General features: G+C 39.0%; 1 protein-coding gene across 1 annotated transcript; it reads right to left on the bottom strand.

The window, feature by feature from the left end:
- Nucleotides 1-1810: 1810 nt before the first annotated feature.
- On the bottom strand, nt 1811-8200 carry MMAA (metabolism of cobalamin associated A). The gene is made up of 7 exons (XM_080343436.1): nt 7923-8200; nt 6751-7226; nt 5558-5680; nt 4879-5049; nt 4464-4549; nt 3696-3845; nt 1811-2174 (listed from the first exon to the last, which is right to left on the bottom strand). The coding sequence occupies exons 2-7, from the start codon at nt 7169-7171 to the stop codon at nt 1887-1889; spliced, it is 1239 nt and encodes a 412-aa protein (XP_080199562.1). The 5' UTR covers nt 7172-7226; nt 7923-8200; the 3' UTR covers nt 1811-1886.
- Between the last annotated feature and the right edge of the window lie 6715 nt (nt 8201-14915).

Genomic DNA, 14915 nt, shown 5'->3' with positions numbered 1-14915 from the left:
TAACTGATAGCAGCAATCCTGAGTTACTCATTTGGGATTCACAGTTTAAGAAATAGGAATAAGGGGTCACAGCACCGAAGTTCTGACAATGTAAGTGGTGGAAACCACTAATACCAGCTACAGTGGCCCAAAATTTCTTAACAAATGCCCTAGCTCCCTGTCCAACAAACACCACGATGCTCTTTGTTAGAACTTCACTCCAAATATACCTGGGGATCCTTGTTTTTAATTACAAATTATTTTTTATTTTATGTTGCTGTTTGCTTTTTACTTTCTGGTCACACTTCTGGTGTAAAGATATATGGACAATAAAAGAGGAAACCATCATACAATAGAATAATAACTGAAATGCTAGCACTGAGGATGGAGGGTTCTTCTGCATTGTTTAATATCCACCACTTTCACAAACCAGAGCATACAAAATCCTTAGCACTTTCAACACTTAAATTGCCAAATTCTATCTAGGTTGGAATGAAAATTCTGAAGCACAGAGGTTGAGCAAGAAGGAATAAACTTAGCTAGGAACACAATATAACGATAGGAATGGGGAAAGGAAAATAAAATATTACTCAGAAGAAAAAAAAAAAAAAAAAAAAGAGCATCTAAATAAACCAATTTACTGGTACTTGTCTCAAAAATCCAGACTCAGGTTGCTAGAACTCAAATGCTCTCTCAAAGACATACATCTCAGGAAGCCAAACAGCTAAAACCAAGCTAAAGTAAAACTGAAACAACCATCCCATTTAGTATGTGTCCAGAAATTCAAGACTATAAAAGTCATTGCTTCCAACTTTTTTTTTTTTTTCCCCCAAAAAGGTCGATTCATGTAAGCAAGACTAGACACAAATCTCCTATTTTGCTGCTTTTTTGTCACGTTCCTAAAAATCTGCACTGTTCCACACTACTCTTCAAATTTAGTAGCTACCAGGTGAGCTCTGCTTTATAGATATAGATTAGAAAAAGCTTCCTCCAGCTTAGTTCTTAAGGGAAATGAAAAAAACCAAAAACAACCTACACCAACCAATACAACAAAACAAAAACCACACAGGAACAAAAATCCCAAACACGACTAGGCACTTTGTTTGAACATTAAGAACTTGGTTTAGTGAGATCAGAAAACCTCAAACCATTATTCCTAGAGATCAATTCCACTAAAAAGACATTTTCTATTAAAACATCATGGGTGACATTTTTTCCATTTGATGTCTGCACTTTAAAGTCTGATTAAATTTCACTTTTGTGTCAAAACATCTATTTACAAAGAGGGATGGTTAAAATTCCCCTCTTCTAGCGTATAATAACTAACTATAGCCTCCAAACAGGGACCAAACACCACTGTATTCTATTTATATGCACACAATTTATTTAAAACTAAGACTGTGGTCAAGGGCTGCCAGGGAGTCCAACATTCTTGCTGTCATTCAAGGTGAGACAGGAAAAAGCAATCCACACTGGCAACAGCTGATGTCATATTAGAATGGAAAGCTGCAGTGACAACTGCTCTAAGGTGGTTCCACAAATAAAACTCTGCAACACCACCTTTCTCTCTCACCCTCCCAAAACCAGTCACACTTCAACATGGGCATACATTTTAGACCAACACATCTATGGCCTATACAAACAGAACACTTGAAAATTTACTTTTTTCCAGTATAGTCTTGCAGTAATCTCAGAGTGAGTGCTTGGATTTGTCATGATTATAACATGTACAGAATCCTATAGTATTTTTGGTTTTGCCCAAATTATTTGCCCAGTATTCTTTGCAGAGTACTGGATAGGTATGAATGTCCACTGTAATAAAACATTTGAATCCACACATAGAAAAAATGTATTTAATGTTCATGTTTACATAAAGCACTTAACAAGAACAGAGTAGAATATAATGCTTAGAGACCATCTTTGAACGCTTTCAGTAGCAGGTCAGCTGCCAGCCCAGGAGACAAGACACCACGAAGGACTTTTTCTTCTAGAAGTGGAATTTTATCCTTAACTGCCAAGTGACTCCGGAAATGCTCCAACATATTTTCTTGGATGAGGTTCCACATCCACACTTTCTGCTGTTTCCGTCGTTTGGCAATCAACTCACCACTTGTGAGCATGAGGTCACGAAATTCTGTCATTTTATCCCACATATCTGAGATACCTTCTCCAGTTTTGGCAGAGATGCGCATTACCTGTTGGATTCAGAAGAATTTTTAAAGATGAGTAACTACTGGGCTTAAGGGTTCAATTACTTGCATGAAAATTAAGAAACGTGTACAGCAAACTGGCTTCAGTACACTCACTTAACAAAGCTCTAAGCAATTTTTTGCCTGCTTTTTTTTAAATTTTGTTGTTTCTTTTTTTTTTTTTTTTTTTTTAAATATTGGATTTTTTTAAAAATTGGAATTCTACCAGCTCTAAGTAGGCCCTAGCACTTGGGATAAACAGACTTTGTCCAACTGCTTGTATAACAAGTGAGAATTATTTTAAATGAGTCCTTTAGCTAAAGATACAGTGTTGCTATTTTACTTAAATGTAGAGTTAATTACATATTCTGGTAGATATACTTGTAGCTACCCATTTGCACTTAGAATATTCCAGAAAGGAAGTATTTTGGCTATTTTGTGTTTGCTTTCCAGGCAAGGAATTAATTTTGCCAAAAATATTTCAGGCACCCATCATGATCTTTTAAATGGAACTTTGAAAAATTTTTTAAAAAAAAGGTGTCTCTTTCTCGAATGTAATGGATAGGACAGTGTCCCTACACATCAATATTTTCCTTCCTTTGGGTCACATTTACCAGATGTGACCTCTCATCAGATCTAGAAACAAAAATTACAAAATGATGGCTAAGCCTCAGGCAACCCAACTGGTAGAAACTTAATGCAATGGGTCAATTTTAGTAACAGGGTAGAGCAAATCTCCTTTACATACATGTGTACGTAAATACACATGAGGGTGAGGGTGTGCATATGTGTGCTTAATTCACCATAACCTTTTAATAGCTGGAATACTGGATTAATACTAAAGGCTCACAGGATAAGAATTCCAATAATCTAGACACTGCACACACAGGAAGATCAGGTTCTTGCCCAAGAACTTTTATCATGAGAAGTTAAAAAAATACCAAAGCAATAAAGGAAACACACAAACCAGTAAAAGAACAAACATAATCACAGGCTTCAGAGTTATAAAAAGGAGAGAAATAGCTAATGGGACAATTTAAAATACATGTAGTTTACAAAAAGCAAGACAATTTTGCACTTCCACTAATGTAAGCAACAGGTCTGCTAGTGTTGGGATTGTACCTCAGGACTGAAATGGTGGGATGCAGGACTGTGGCTTTGCAGTGTTTCGTGTGTCACACTTTGAGATCAGAGTTGAACTAGAAACATCAGCAATCAACTCTCTAGCACAGTGCAAAACTAAACAACAGAACTGAAAGTTTTATAAAAGAAACCCAGAAGGCTGCTATAGCTAGGTGAGATGATAACAATCCTAACTCATCCAGTGCTTTTTCTGCAGGAGAAAAACAACCAATCAACCAACAACAACAAAAAAATCCTCCAATACACAAACCCCCACCCCTCAACACATCAACAACAACAAAAAACCAACCAAGCATCCAACAAACCCCAAAAAACCAAATATAAAACAAAACAAAGAAAACCCACAGCCCAAAAGCCCCAGAAACCACAGCGAAGTACACAAACCTTCGGTCTCCAAACCTTTGAACGCTTGCGAAGCAGCTTCATAGCACTACTATATTCAGCTTGTATTCTCCGTGCAGGCACAACTAAATCACCATCAGCTTTATTTATAGCAACTAGATCTGCCATCTCAATTATACCCCGTTTAATACCCTAAATGGAACATGGAGAGAAATCATGAATACTAAGGACTGTGACAGGCTGCTTTATCACAGAAATCAGGGCAAAAAGTTTTGTTAGTTTCTGGTGACTCCTGCTGAATTTTTTGTGCGTGCATATGGGTGTATGTGTTAGTCATGCAAGAGTATCACCAATGGCCTCAGTCATCACTAGCTATTACTCTACTTTGACACAAGAACGCTAATAAATATGAATATCACAGTTTACAAGATGACATATTTCACGTATAGAGACTTAACTTTAAACACAACATGACTGAGTTTTGCAAACTTAATTATATTGATTTCAGTTTTCCTATAATGCGAAACCACTTCCTAAAATCACGTCTAACTAGTAAATAGGTCAGAGTAAGTCAGACAGTATCAAAATCTTACATCCTAATACTTCCAAAACTGAGGTGCAGGAGTAGGTGGGAATTCAGATCCTGAATGTGCAACAAATTGGTAAGACACTGAAAAGACTTCAATGGTAGCAGTTTAATTTACAAGATGCTCTTGATATGTAATTTCTGCAGAGTCAGATACTACATCTTGGATTTAAGTTTCTCTTCCTAGTCCTATGTAGTACTTAACAATAGAAAGCAAAAAATACCTGTAATTCATCTCCACCCGCAGGTGGTAGCAGTAACACAAACATATCAACCATATCAGCCACAGCAAATTCTGACTGTCCCACACCTAAAAAATTAAATCCAGAGTTCACCATTTATTGCAAAGTTTCAGTCACGCTAATGACAGTAATTATGACAGATCCCAGTATTGCACCGTGAATAAAACCCACTAATAAACAAAGAGAACACAAAACATAGCAGTTTTTACAAAACAGTGTTTTTTACAAAATGTGTAGGACTAGAAAACTGACAGAACAGGCATTCGTTTTCACCCAATGACCATGTATGAAAGCATGAGAAAGATCAAGGATGAAAGAAAACAGAAAGTACCAATTTAGTAACATACCTTATTTAGAGATCACAAGAGGATAACTACACGAAAAACAGAGCACATACCTACTGTTTCCACAAGAACAACATCATAGCCTCCTCCTTCACACAGCAGAATGGCTTCATTTGTAGTCCTTGTTACACCTCCCAGTGTCCCTCTGGTTGGAGATGGTCTGATGTATGCGTTTGTGTCTCTTGACAACTCAGTCATCCGTGTTTTATCACCCAATAGTGAACCTTAAATATTTAATATTAAATTACTTCAAAAGCACAAAACAACAAAACTCTCCTCCCAAACTCCAATAAATGAGTGAAAAAAGACAGATCTCTTGGACAAAGTCAGTCACATAAGAATATCCCAATAGTCGTTGTAGCATCAACTAAATATTTTAAAATTAGCATGTGCATTACCACTGTTGAAATTTAAGCAAAAATGAATGCCTTTCTACTTCTTAATTCACAGGGAAATAAAAAGACAAACAAAACCACAGCTACGTAAAGTTTCAGACCAAAAAGTTGTAAATCAATGTTCGTACATTGGAAAATAGGAAACCTCACAAAATTCGGACACTGATATAGATTTTTCCAATTTCATATCATGTGGGAAAAACAGGAAAACTTGCTACATTTATTTTTAATATTTTACTCTTAGAGGTCCCTGAATTTTCCTCCATTTGCCTCAAAGAGATACTCCTATAGTTGACAAATTATTAGAAATGTGACTCAAACTTTAATTCATACTTACCACCACTTGTACTAGAGGAAGGGTCTACAGCCAACACAGACACTTTGTGTTTTCTTTCTGTAAGCATTTTCCCTAAGCATTCTATGAAAGTCGATTTCCCAGCACCAGGAGGACCAGACAACCCTATATAATCATATTAGGAAACAAAAAACATTTTGTGAATCAAAAACATCACATGAACACCATCAACACCTAAGTTGATAACAATTCATACTTTAGCACAGTATCACAACAAAGACAAATGAAAGGCTATGCCACAACTGACAGGCTCAACTAAGCATTTGTAATTGACTTCAAATATGCTAGCTGGGTCCACCCAACACAGCGGCACTGACTTGAGCACCCTTCATTCTACCCATACCAACAAAACATTAGGTTTGTTTGGAGTAGAGGGAATGAGGCCAGATAAATTTATCTATACTGACTTATACTTCATAACTTTAAAAGCGTAAAATGCTAAATCTGTATTTTTCAGATTTACTAGCTATTTATAAGAGACACACTCAAAAGCAAAAGCTGTTACATTGAAAAGCTGTTACTTTAAAAAAATCAGGTGATTTACTTACATGTCAAAGCATGCAAACTATGATAAGCTGGTTAACCTCCATCAGGTATTTCTCAATCCTATGCCCAAGTTCTTGTTCTTACTACCTTTGTACACACACAAGAGATGACAGTTGGACATGATGTACTTTAGTAGTCCATCTCTTCATAAGGGAAAAATATTTTACAGTTTCCAAGAGAATCAGGTTCAAGTCTCCTCAGCTGCAAAGTAGGCTGCTTTATAGTAAGGCCATAAAAAAGGGAAGGTACATATTCTTCCTTTTGTCGACTGATGAAGGGATTCAGGAAGTATTCAAGAAAACACCTTCTTTGGGAAAATAACAGATGTGCTTAACTATACCCTTCTCTAAGCATAGATAACAGCTGTGTCTACCTAGCTGTAAACTACCTAACATTTTGGCTTATAATAGTTATTAAACAAACTTTAAATAACTGCCTCCCCCCCTAGAAACAACAATTATTTGTAGAGTTTTTTCAAAAGCATTTTCCAGCTCAAGTCATGCTTCTACCAGACAAGAGAAACCACAAGAAATAAACGATCCATGACTATAGACCATGATGCTTAAAGAACAATAGTGACTACTGTAATTCTGTCAAAGCAATTACTGGACAGACATAAAAGGACTAACCCACTCTAAAGGCAAGTGGCTTTCCTTGATTTAACTTTTCTTGTTCCCTGTGGTAGGATAATACCTTCTGAAGAAGCACCTGCGCTATTTTCTTCTTCCTACTCTGAGTTGATTCTACAAGCGTAATGGCTTCTGCTAAACAAGCTCTGTGACCTTGGATGAGTCCAGTGTACAGTCTGTCTAAGAGCCTCTGTTCTCTGTCAGACAGTCTCTCTGTTTGTTGGTCAGAGGCCACTTGTTGACACAGCTCTCTCCTCAAAACATCTGATGAACACATCCATTTTGTACAATCGAGGTGCACTGGCATAAGAGATCTGACACACAGGAAATTTCCTCTGGATGTGAAGTGACAGGTCTTGAAATAAGTTCTTCTAGAGAAATAATAATGAGGGAACCTCAGCAATAAAAAGGACATCTTCATCTTGTTTGGAATTAGAAGTACCAGAGGCACCAGTTGCCTTCTGTTTGCAGACACCCTAAGGAGAAAGCAAAACATTTTTACTTCCTTCAAAGCACTTACAAGGGCTCAAATAAAATATATGTACACAGACAAGCATCAGCTTTTATTTTATCCATACCTACTGTTTTAAACAACAAAAAAAGTCATTCTTTAACCCCATTGAAAACAAACAAAAAACCAAAACAAAACAAAAAGAAACTATAGAATCTTCAATAGCATAGCATCTCTTTATTATCATGCTTAAACAATTAAGGTATTATTTTTACAAGTAAGCAGATAAATAAAGAGTACTTTAAAATAAGACAGCGTTTAAGAGCACGCACAGAACCCTAAAAATCCAGGCCCCCAGAGCATCCCATATGCTGCTTCTTCCCAAAAGCCGCCGTCGCAGCTGCTTTCCGAAACCTCCCGGGCAGGGCTCAGCCAGGCTCCCCCGACGTGCTCCGGGGAGCCAGGGCGGACCTCACCGCCGCCGATCTGCGGGGTGCACACCCAAACCCCCCGGACAGACCCGGCCCCGCACCCGACCGCTCTCCTCAGCCCGGACCCAGACTCGGCGAGGCGAGCGGCTGAGGGGGCTCGCGCCGCCCAGCCAATCAGAGAGCCGGGACAGGGCCAACGGCCACCCGCGGCCGTTGAAGGGGCCGTCGCGCGCCGGCCTCCTAGGGATGGCCCGCGGCCGCCATTCCCCGCCAGCCGCCCCGGCACCTACCGGCGCTACCCCGCCTCCTCGCCCCGCCGCAGGGAAGTGACGCCCTCACGCTGAGCCGGAAGCTGTCCGGACACGGGGGCACGGGTCCCACCCCGCCCCGGGCTTCCCGGCCACAGCCCACCCGAAGGTCTACGCCGAGGCAGCGGCGCGCATGCGCCGGCAGGCCCCGCCCAGCCGCTCGCGGGGCATCGTCGAAGCCCTTAACGGAAAGCGTGGCCGTTGGCAGGGCCAGGGGCGCGGCCCAGGAGGGTGGCGGTGGCTGCCATAGAGGCCTTGCCTTTCACCAGGCATTCCGAGAGACCCACCACCTACGACCAGCGTCCTTCCCCATCGAACTCAATGGAACCCTCTTCCTAGTCTCACAGCATGACCATAAACTCTAACCCAGCCTGGTGACAAGAACTCAGAAGCCAAGTAGTGGACATAGTCTGGGCAAAAATAAACTTTTTCTGAAGGAATGTTAAAGATTAATGAAATAGCTATAGCTACACAACAGCGACAAACAGATCCCTTTGGAGATGCAAGGATCTAACATGAGTCTCCAGTCTATGAGTACGTATACTTCCATCTTGACATAACAGTTTCTCAGCCCTGTCCTTTGTAAAGAAGGATGTTGCATATCATCATTTCTCTCCTGTGCTGAAATCTAAACAAAATTCTAGTTTGAATTTGTGCACAATGGTTTACTATTCCCTGATTTCATTTCAGGTAGCACAAAGGGAGAAGAAATGCTTAAACCCCAAAACATGTTTATTAAATCATATTTCTTTTCAGTCTTCATCTTGCTGAGTTAAAGCAGGCTTTTAGAATTTCATCTCATCAAATGTTGGTTTTTTGGTCGGTTGCATTTTGTTTGGTTACTTGGTTTTGCGTGTGTGTGTGTGTGGTGGTAGTGCTGTTGGTTTGGTTTTGTTTTTTTTTCCTGTTGTGTGTGCACATTTTTTTAATTATTATTTAATTATTATTATTTTTCTAGTTATCTCACCAGCCCTTTCCTGCACCTCTTCATGTTAAAGTACATGCATTTTTTTCCAATAAGCAGAAATGCACACAATCCACTAGCTGAGCTGCTACTAATGGCTTACAATGATAGTAGCACTTTCCTAGAATGCATCAGACTTGTTCACAGTCCTATCAGACTGGCAGTGCAAGTGATGGACCATACAAAATAACAAAAGTTTTGTTCTTAACTGTTGAATGCACAATTTAATCTTATTCCTATTATTCAAGTCCACAAGCTGATCATACACAGAGAACTGAAAAATCCACTCTTCGGAACTGAGAAAACAGGCAATGTTATGACCCTATCAGTATGTGCTGAAACCACAGCAGAAAGAGAAAAGAATCCCCATTTCAATATAGCCTTGTGTAGCCTTTCGCTTTAGTCAGATCTTTATTCATCAGAGTTTACATGAATCCACATCATCTCTTCCTTAAATGAGGATTCTAAGACTCTCTGTTTCAAGTGCTGTGCTTAAACACATCCCTGCTATTATTTTAGTTACAGCAGGAACAGCAAAAAAGCCATTCTGCTATGGTTTCATCACAGATCATTGATCCTACATTTTATTCCACTTCGTGTGCTTTCATCTTGAATGCTTTTGTCGTTGAACTTGTTGCAAGAACTAGATGAATGGTTACACAAAATTACAAGTTTTGCCAGCACTGAAGAGGGGAATGGATTGTTCAAATTCTGTCTATGATAATCTTGTGGACCAGAATAATAGGAATGAGATTGAACTGTGCATTCAGCAGTTATGAACAAAACTTTATTATTTCATACAGTCCATCACTTGCACTGCCAGTCTGATGTGACCGTGAACAAGTGTGTATGTGTTTTACAGTAGTCTTCCTACGAGAACTGTTTCAAGACCTTGCACACTGGTGAGGTTTAGCAATCCAAATTGTCACATCTTTTTTCCCCTCCCTTCAACTCTGTTCATAAACAAGTTTGCTTTTCTCCAGTCAGAGACTACAGTCCCTGGATGTCAGACATGACAGGAAGACTTCCCATCATAACATCAGTTATACAGCCCTTCTTTCAATATTCTGGAATAACCATTATACAGGTTTCCTAGAACTGTGCACTCTTCTACTATCTCCAATTCTATATTACTCTAATCTCTTCTAAAACAGGCAAAATATTTCTTTAAAAGCTGGACCATAGCTAGAGTTTCCTTTATCTATGTTCTGTCATATTACACAGTGCTCTCATGTTTCCCCTATGGTCTTTTAATGTATGTGACCAAATTAATTTTTTGGTCTTTATTATGCTCAGCCCTATGAATTTTGGTCAGACTCGCTTTGTGCGTTCTGACCTTCAACATATGGAGTTCTCTTGGCTCATGTGTTCCTTTATCCAGTTATTGTTAATTCACTTAACATCCTAGCTGAGATATATTCAGGATGGTACTTTCCACATCAGTCTCCTGTTTGATTCTCTCTTATTTTCCTTTTTTTTTTTTTTAGTGGTTTTTTTTTTGTTTGTTTGGGGTTTTTGTTTGTTGTTTTTGTTTTTTTTTTTCCTTTGGGGTTTTCTAATGTCAAAATTAGGTCCCCTTTTGTGTCCTCTCTGCTTCTTTTCACCAGGCGTGTCAGAATAAAAATGTGTATCCTGTAGTTATTCTGTCCCAGCCTTCAAACTTGTCCAAGATTTAAGGAGAATGTTCTAGTGGTTTTAAACTCCTTGCTGCAAGTCTACCCTAGATGTTACAGAAAATGGTACTGACGATTACTCATGAAATGGCAGTCTTCCTTCTGAGGCAATGCAAAATCAAACATCCTGTAAGCTGCCTTACAGTATTGTGGCATGGGATAAGGGTGCACGGAGGCACAGATCTCTACGCAAAATGTGCAACGGAATCCCAATCTTTATAATAGAAAAAGAGCCTTTTTTAACTTCTCACAGCAGAAACAGTATTACTGTTGGCATCTTTGCCAAATTCCACCATGCAAATTTACATTCTGTCTAACTGGCTTCCCCTTGTAGTTTTAGTTGGATTAGTTTTTTCTTCCTTTCTCTGGCAGCACTCTGATTTCCCTGCTCTGTTCACTTCCTCTTTAAGAAGTTTGAAAGTGATCTTTGTGCACATTGTTATCACTATGATATTTAATAAGTTCATAGATGTAGCTATAAGCAATGTGCTGCAAAGGCAAGTAAAAAACTAACAATCTCTATGATCTAAATGAAAAATATTAAAATATTAAAAGGAAATTGCAACAGGACAAATAATTTATGAAATTAAATAAACAGCATCAGCTTGAAACTCACGGGCTTTTCCCTGAATATATAAAGATGTACTTCTGCTAGGAACTCTCCCTGTTGGTCCCTCCCTCTGCATGCTAAAAGGTCTGACATGCCTACAGTCACTACTGGTTATGGAATTATGAAATCTGCATCACTTACAAGAAGAAATGATGGTTTCTTAGAGATGAGATTTTATTTCACCACTCTCTTCCTCCCTCTGCTTCCCTCTTCCCCTGTGAAAATGGGAAGGGTTTAAGATGACTCTGCCATGTTCCCAAATCCCTTTCTCCACTATGCCTTACTGGGAAATGAACTTCTCATTCAGCAATATAAACTCAGCAGCAATTCCTATGGTGACCCCTCACATTGCACTTGCAGTGTAGGACCTGGTCTTTCTCACTCTCTCAAGTCCTCCAACATGCTCACTTGCAAATGCATATTTTTGGCTAGTATGATTCCAACTAGACTAGTGATATTATTGCTATTATAAGCAGTCCAAGAAAAACAAAACAAAACAAAAAAACAACAAAAAAAAAACCCACACAAAAAACCCCACCACCCAACATATTCCTTAAACAACATTAGGAAAATCAGCTGACATAACAAAGATCCAAGTTCAGCATCCAAACCCCATCAAGGTCCGTCCTGCGAACGCCAGTCTGTTCCCCAGCTCCAAGGAACCGGCATCGCAGCACTTCCCCTTTTGTTGCTGTGGAACCAGACCAACTGCCTGCCAACCCACAAGGAAAATGAGGGGTCTCCTCTGCTGCAACGTACAACAGCTGCTTAGAAGCAACAAGCGCGTCCATTTGTAGTAAGGATTAAATCCTACCTGCACATCAGGTTTAGCCAAGTTACAGAATAACTACAACTCCTGCCATAGTACGAACTGAAATTACAGTGGTGACTGAGTGACCACTTGTTCTTTGCTTCAGAGGACACCTCTCAGTTCATTTCAGTTCTCACACCAGCAGAGAAGACTGAACCAATCTCCTCTTTGCAGCGTAACACTAAGCAAGGTAACTGCTGATTACAGCCTTATTTTCAGTGAAGAGCACTAGCGTTTTAAAAATAACAGTCTCGGCACTTCAGACAAAATGTTCCCTCTGCCTTGTCTTAAAGATAACTGGACACCTGAAATAAAAACAATAGAAGCGTATTTGCAGCTGAAAGTTTGCCTGTTTAAATGTATCATGAGCTTCAGGTTTTGCATTCACGATTCAGACAAGGAAAGAGCATAAACACAGCAGATCTCCCCAAAGGCTCGCTACCAGCTACACAAACAAGTGTTTGCTGCATTGGGGCACTCCAAGGTTTTACTGTAACAGCCAGGACAGAGCAGCACATCAGTTCCCTGATTAGGTCTGGAGATAAAAGCCTTACCACAGCCTTCCAGGTTCAGCAACCTGCAAAGAAGGGACGAGTCCAACAGCTGAGCAGATTCACTGTACTTGTGCTGGTGAGGAGCCGTAACATTGTCAGAGCTGTTAGACCTGCCCGAGGAACCTGGAAAAAGAAATATGTTCTTTGAGGTTTGGCTGATATGTACAAGAGAGTATCTGAAGAAAGAAGAGGAAAAAAAATCATATTGAACAATTACTGTTTATGTTTGTGTAACATTTTTATAAACAAGGGAGCTGAAGTTTCTTCACAAAACTTTATAGCAATGACTTCAACATTTTCTTGTTGATATGAACTGAGCTGTGATTGTAGACTAGTGAGAAATGACATCAGCCATCACAGGAAAGTTTTCTACTGCTTATGCACAAGTTTTTAATTGTTCATTATGACCTGCCTGATGTAAATTAACGTATAAAGGGGACAGATAAAAATTTTCTTGTACAAGCTATTAGATTTTCTGTAAATGTTCACATTTCTTAGAAAACAAAACTAAATTTACTATATAGGCAAAAGTTCCCAAACATTATTCATATAACCTACTGGTTGTAAAAGAAAGTTAAACAATATTCTCCAATACTGATTCATTGTTAAAATTATAAACCTGGAAAGGCAAGTCACTTGCCAGTAAAATACTAATTTTTTTCTTCCAATTAAAAAAAGTATGTAAAAGCTTGGCTTGAAGAGAATGTTTTTTTCTCCATGGCCACCAATGACTCATGATATCAAAATATTTTTTCCTGTAGTTCATTAACACACAGCTGAAAAGGAAATCATTAGTTGCCTCCTCCTGATTATTTCCAGAACAGCAATGAAACCATAGCAAGTATATTAGTAAACACAAGAAGTATACTACAGCCTGACTCTGGACTTTGACAAGGCGCCCTCATTCCCAGGTACTTGTTGCTTAAGTAAAGGCTTCATTGCCTTTTCTGAGTCCTGTAGGAGTCAACAAAGACAAGAGCAAAGGACTAGCACTTCCAAATGATTAAATACAATCCTCCCTCCTTCCCACCTCAGCATGCTAAAAATTTATTAGGTTGATATGAAATTAGCACAATCTTATACACTAAAAAGTGAATACTTTAGTTAACAAGGTAAAGCATACATCAGGGCAAGGGCTGAATGATGAATGCATAACTCAGTTTACCATAACTTCAGCATTAAGGGTAAAGACATAATCCTTCATGCAATCAAGTGTTTTTCCCTGCATCCCAAACAGCATCAGTGCTCCGAGGTCTTTGGCTCAACATCCATGTGCTGAGTGCTTCACAAGCAGGTGAAAAGCACAATTGGCGGAAGCGAGATAGTGGGTAGAATTGTCCATAGGAACATAACATTGCAGCAAAACACAAGAGACACGTTTTTGGTTCCAGGATGACACTTGCAGCCAAGATGAAAAGGAAGACCAAGCCCATGATAAATCTGATAATCAGATTTAAGACTGAGATATAGGAAAACCTAAGTGTTTCCAATTTGGACCAAACCTGTGCTATGAACAGGGAAGCCTGTTGCCTGCAGTTTACCTAAGCATCTTCAACATGAGGCTATCACTTATTGTATCATGCAGGAAGTTGCCGTTTCTCTAGTATGTACATATGTGCACACATGCTGTGTTCACATACTTAGTTGCCAACGTGCCCACAAAAGCAAGACTTTGGTCTTCTTATAATGCAAAATTGTTTAGTGATTTAAATGTCCCGTTTTACCAAGCAGCTGTAGCAGATAGGAGTGAAAACTGAAAGATTCTGCTGAGATTCAAATGCTATGTGATCAATCCATCCAGAAGGGTAGTAATACAATGTTGTAAAAGGCTGAAACTAAGTTAGAAAGAGCTTGTTAAAAAGCATGTTAGATCACACTGTGTTTTGTTGCTTTCTGCCACAAAATAAACACCTTTATGCTAGTATACCCTACACTTACAAAGCTTGTGCTAATGCTACAAAATATTGTGCTATAGAATTAAAGTGAAAGAGGAATCTTTAAAATTAGACAAAAAGCAAGCAAAAAACCCCCTTAAACTCCAAATAAACAAACAAAGTTACAATCATAAATGATGCAGCTGCATGGGGAAAACTGGCATACAGAATACGGAAAGCAGAACAATATTGGTTTCTAGCACCACCTAATAAGTGTCTAGAAAGGACATTAGGAATCTTTCTGTCCAGAAGTTTGTATTTTTATCTAATTGCTTTCCAAATGAGGTCCATGGTTAGAAAATAATGTTATGTTCCAACAGTAACCCCATCTCAATACACCATTATATTACGTTGCAAGAAGCATTTCTTCCCCCCTGCTCAGTGGCAGTTAAGCATTAATTTGTTCTCTGAAAACTAGTGTTTAGCACA

The sequence above is a fragment of the Nesoenas mayeri genome (genome assembly GCF_963082525.1).
Source record: "Nesoenas mayeri genome assembly, chromosome: 4".
Lineage (NCBI taxonomy): Eukaryota > Metazoa > Chordata > Aves > Columbiformes > Columbidae > Nesoenas > Nesoenas mayeri.
The sequence above is the reverse complement of the archived record's forward strand: the minus strand, read 5'-3'. Positions and strand labels throughout refer to the sequence as shown.

What these genes read in the sequence shown, in the direction of transcription:
- MMAA (XM_080343436.1), bottom strand. Translation starts at nt 7,171, where the DNA reads ATGAAGATGTCCTTTTTATTGCTGAGGTTCCCTCATTATTATTTCTCT. An exon ending in TTCCTCTAGTACAAGTGGTG is followed by an intron (nt 5,050 to 5,557) that starts GTAAGTATGAAT and finishes TAAATATTTAAG; the next exon opens with GTTCACTATTGGGTGATAAA. An exon ending in CGGGTGGAGATGAATTACAG is followed by an intron (nt 3,846 to 4,463) that starts GTATTTTTTGCT and finishes TGTTCCATTTAG; the next exon opens with GGTATTAAACGGGGTATAAT.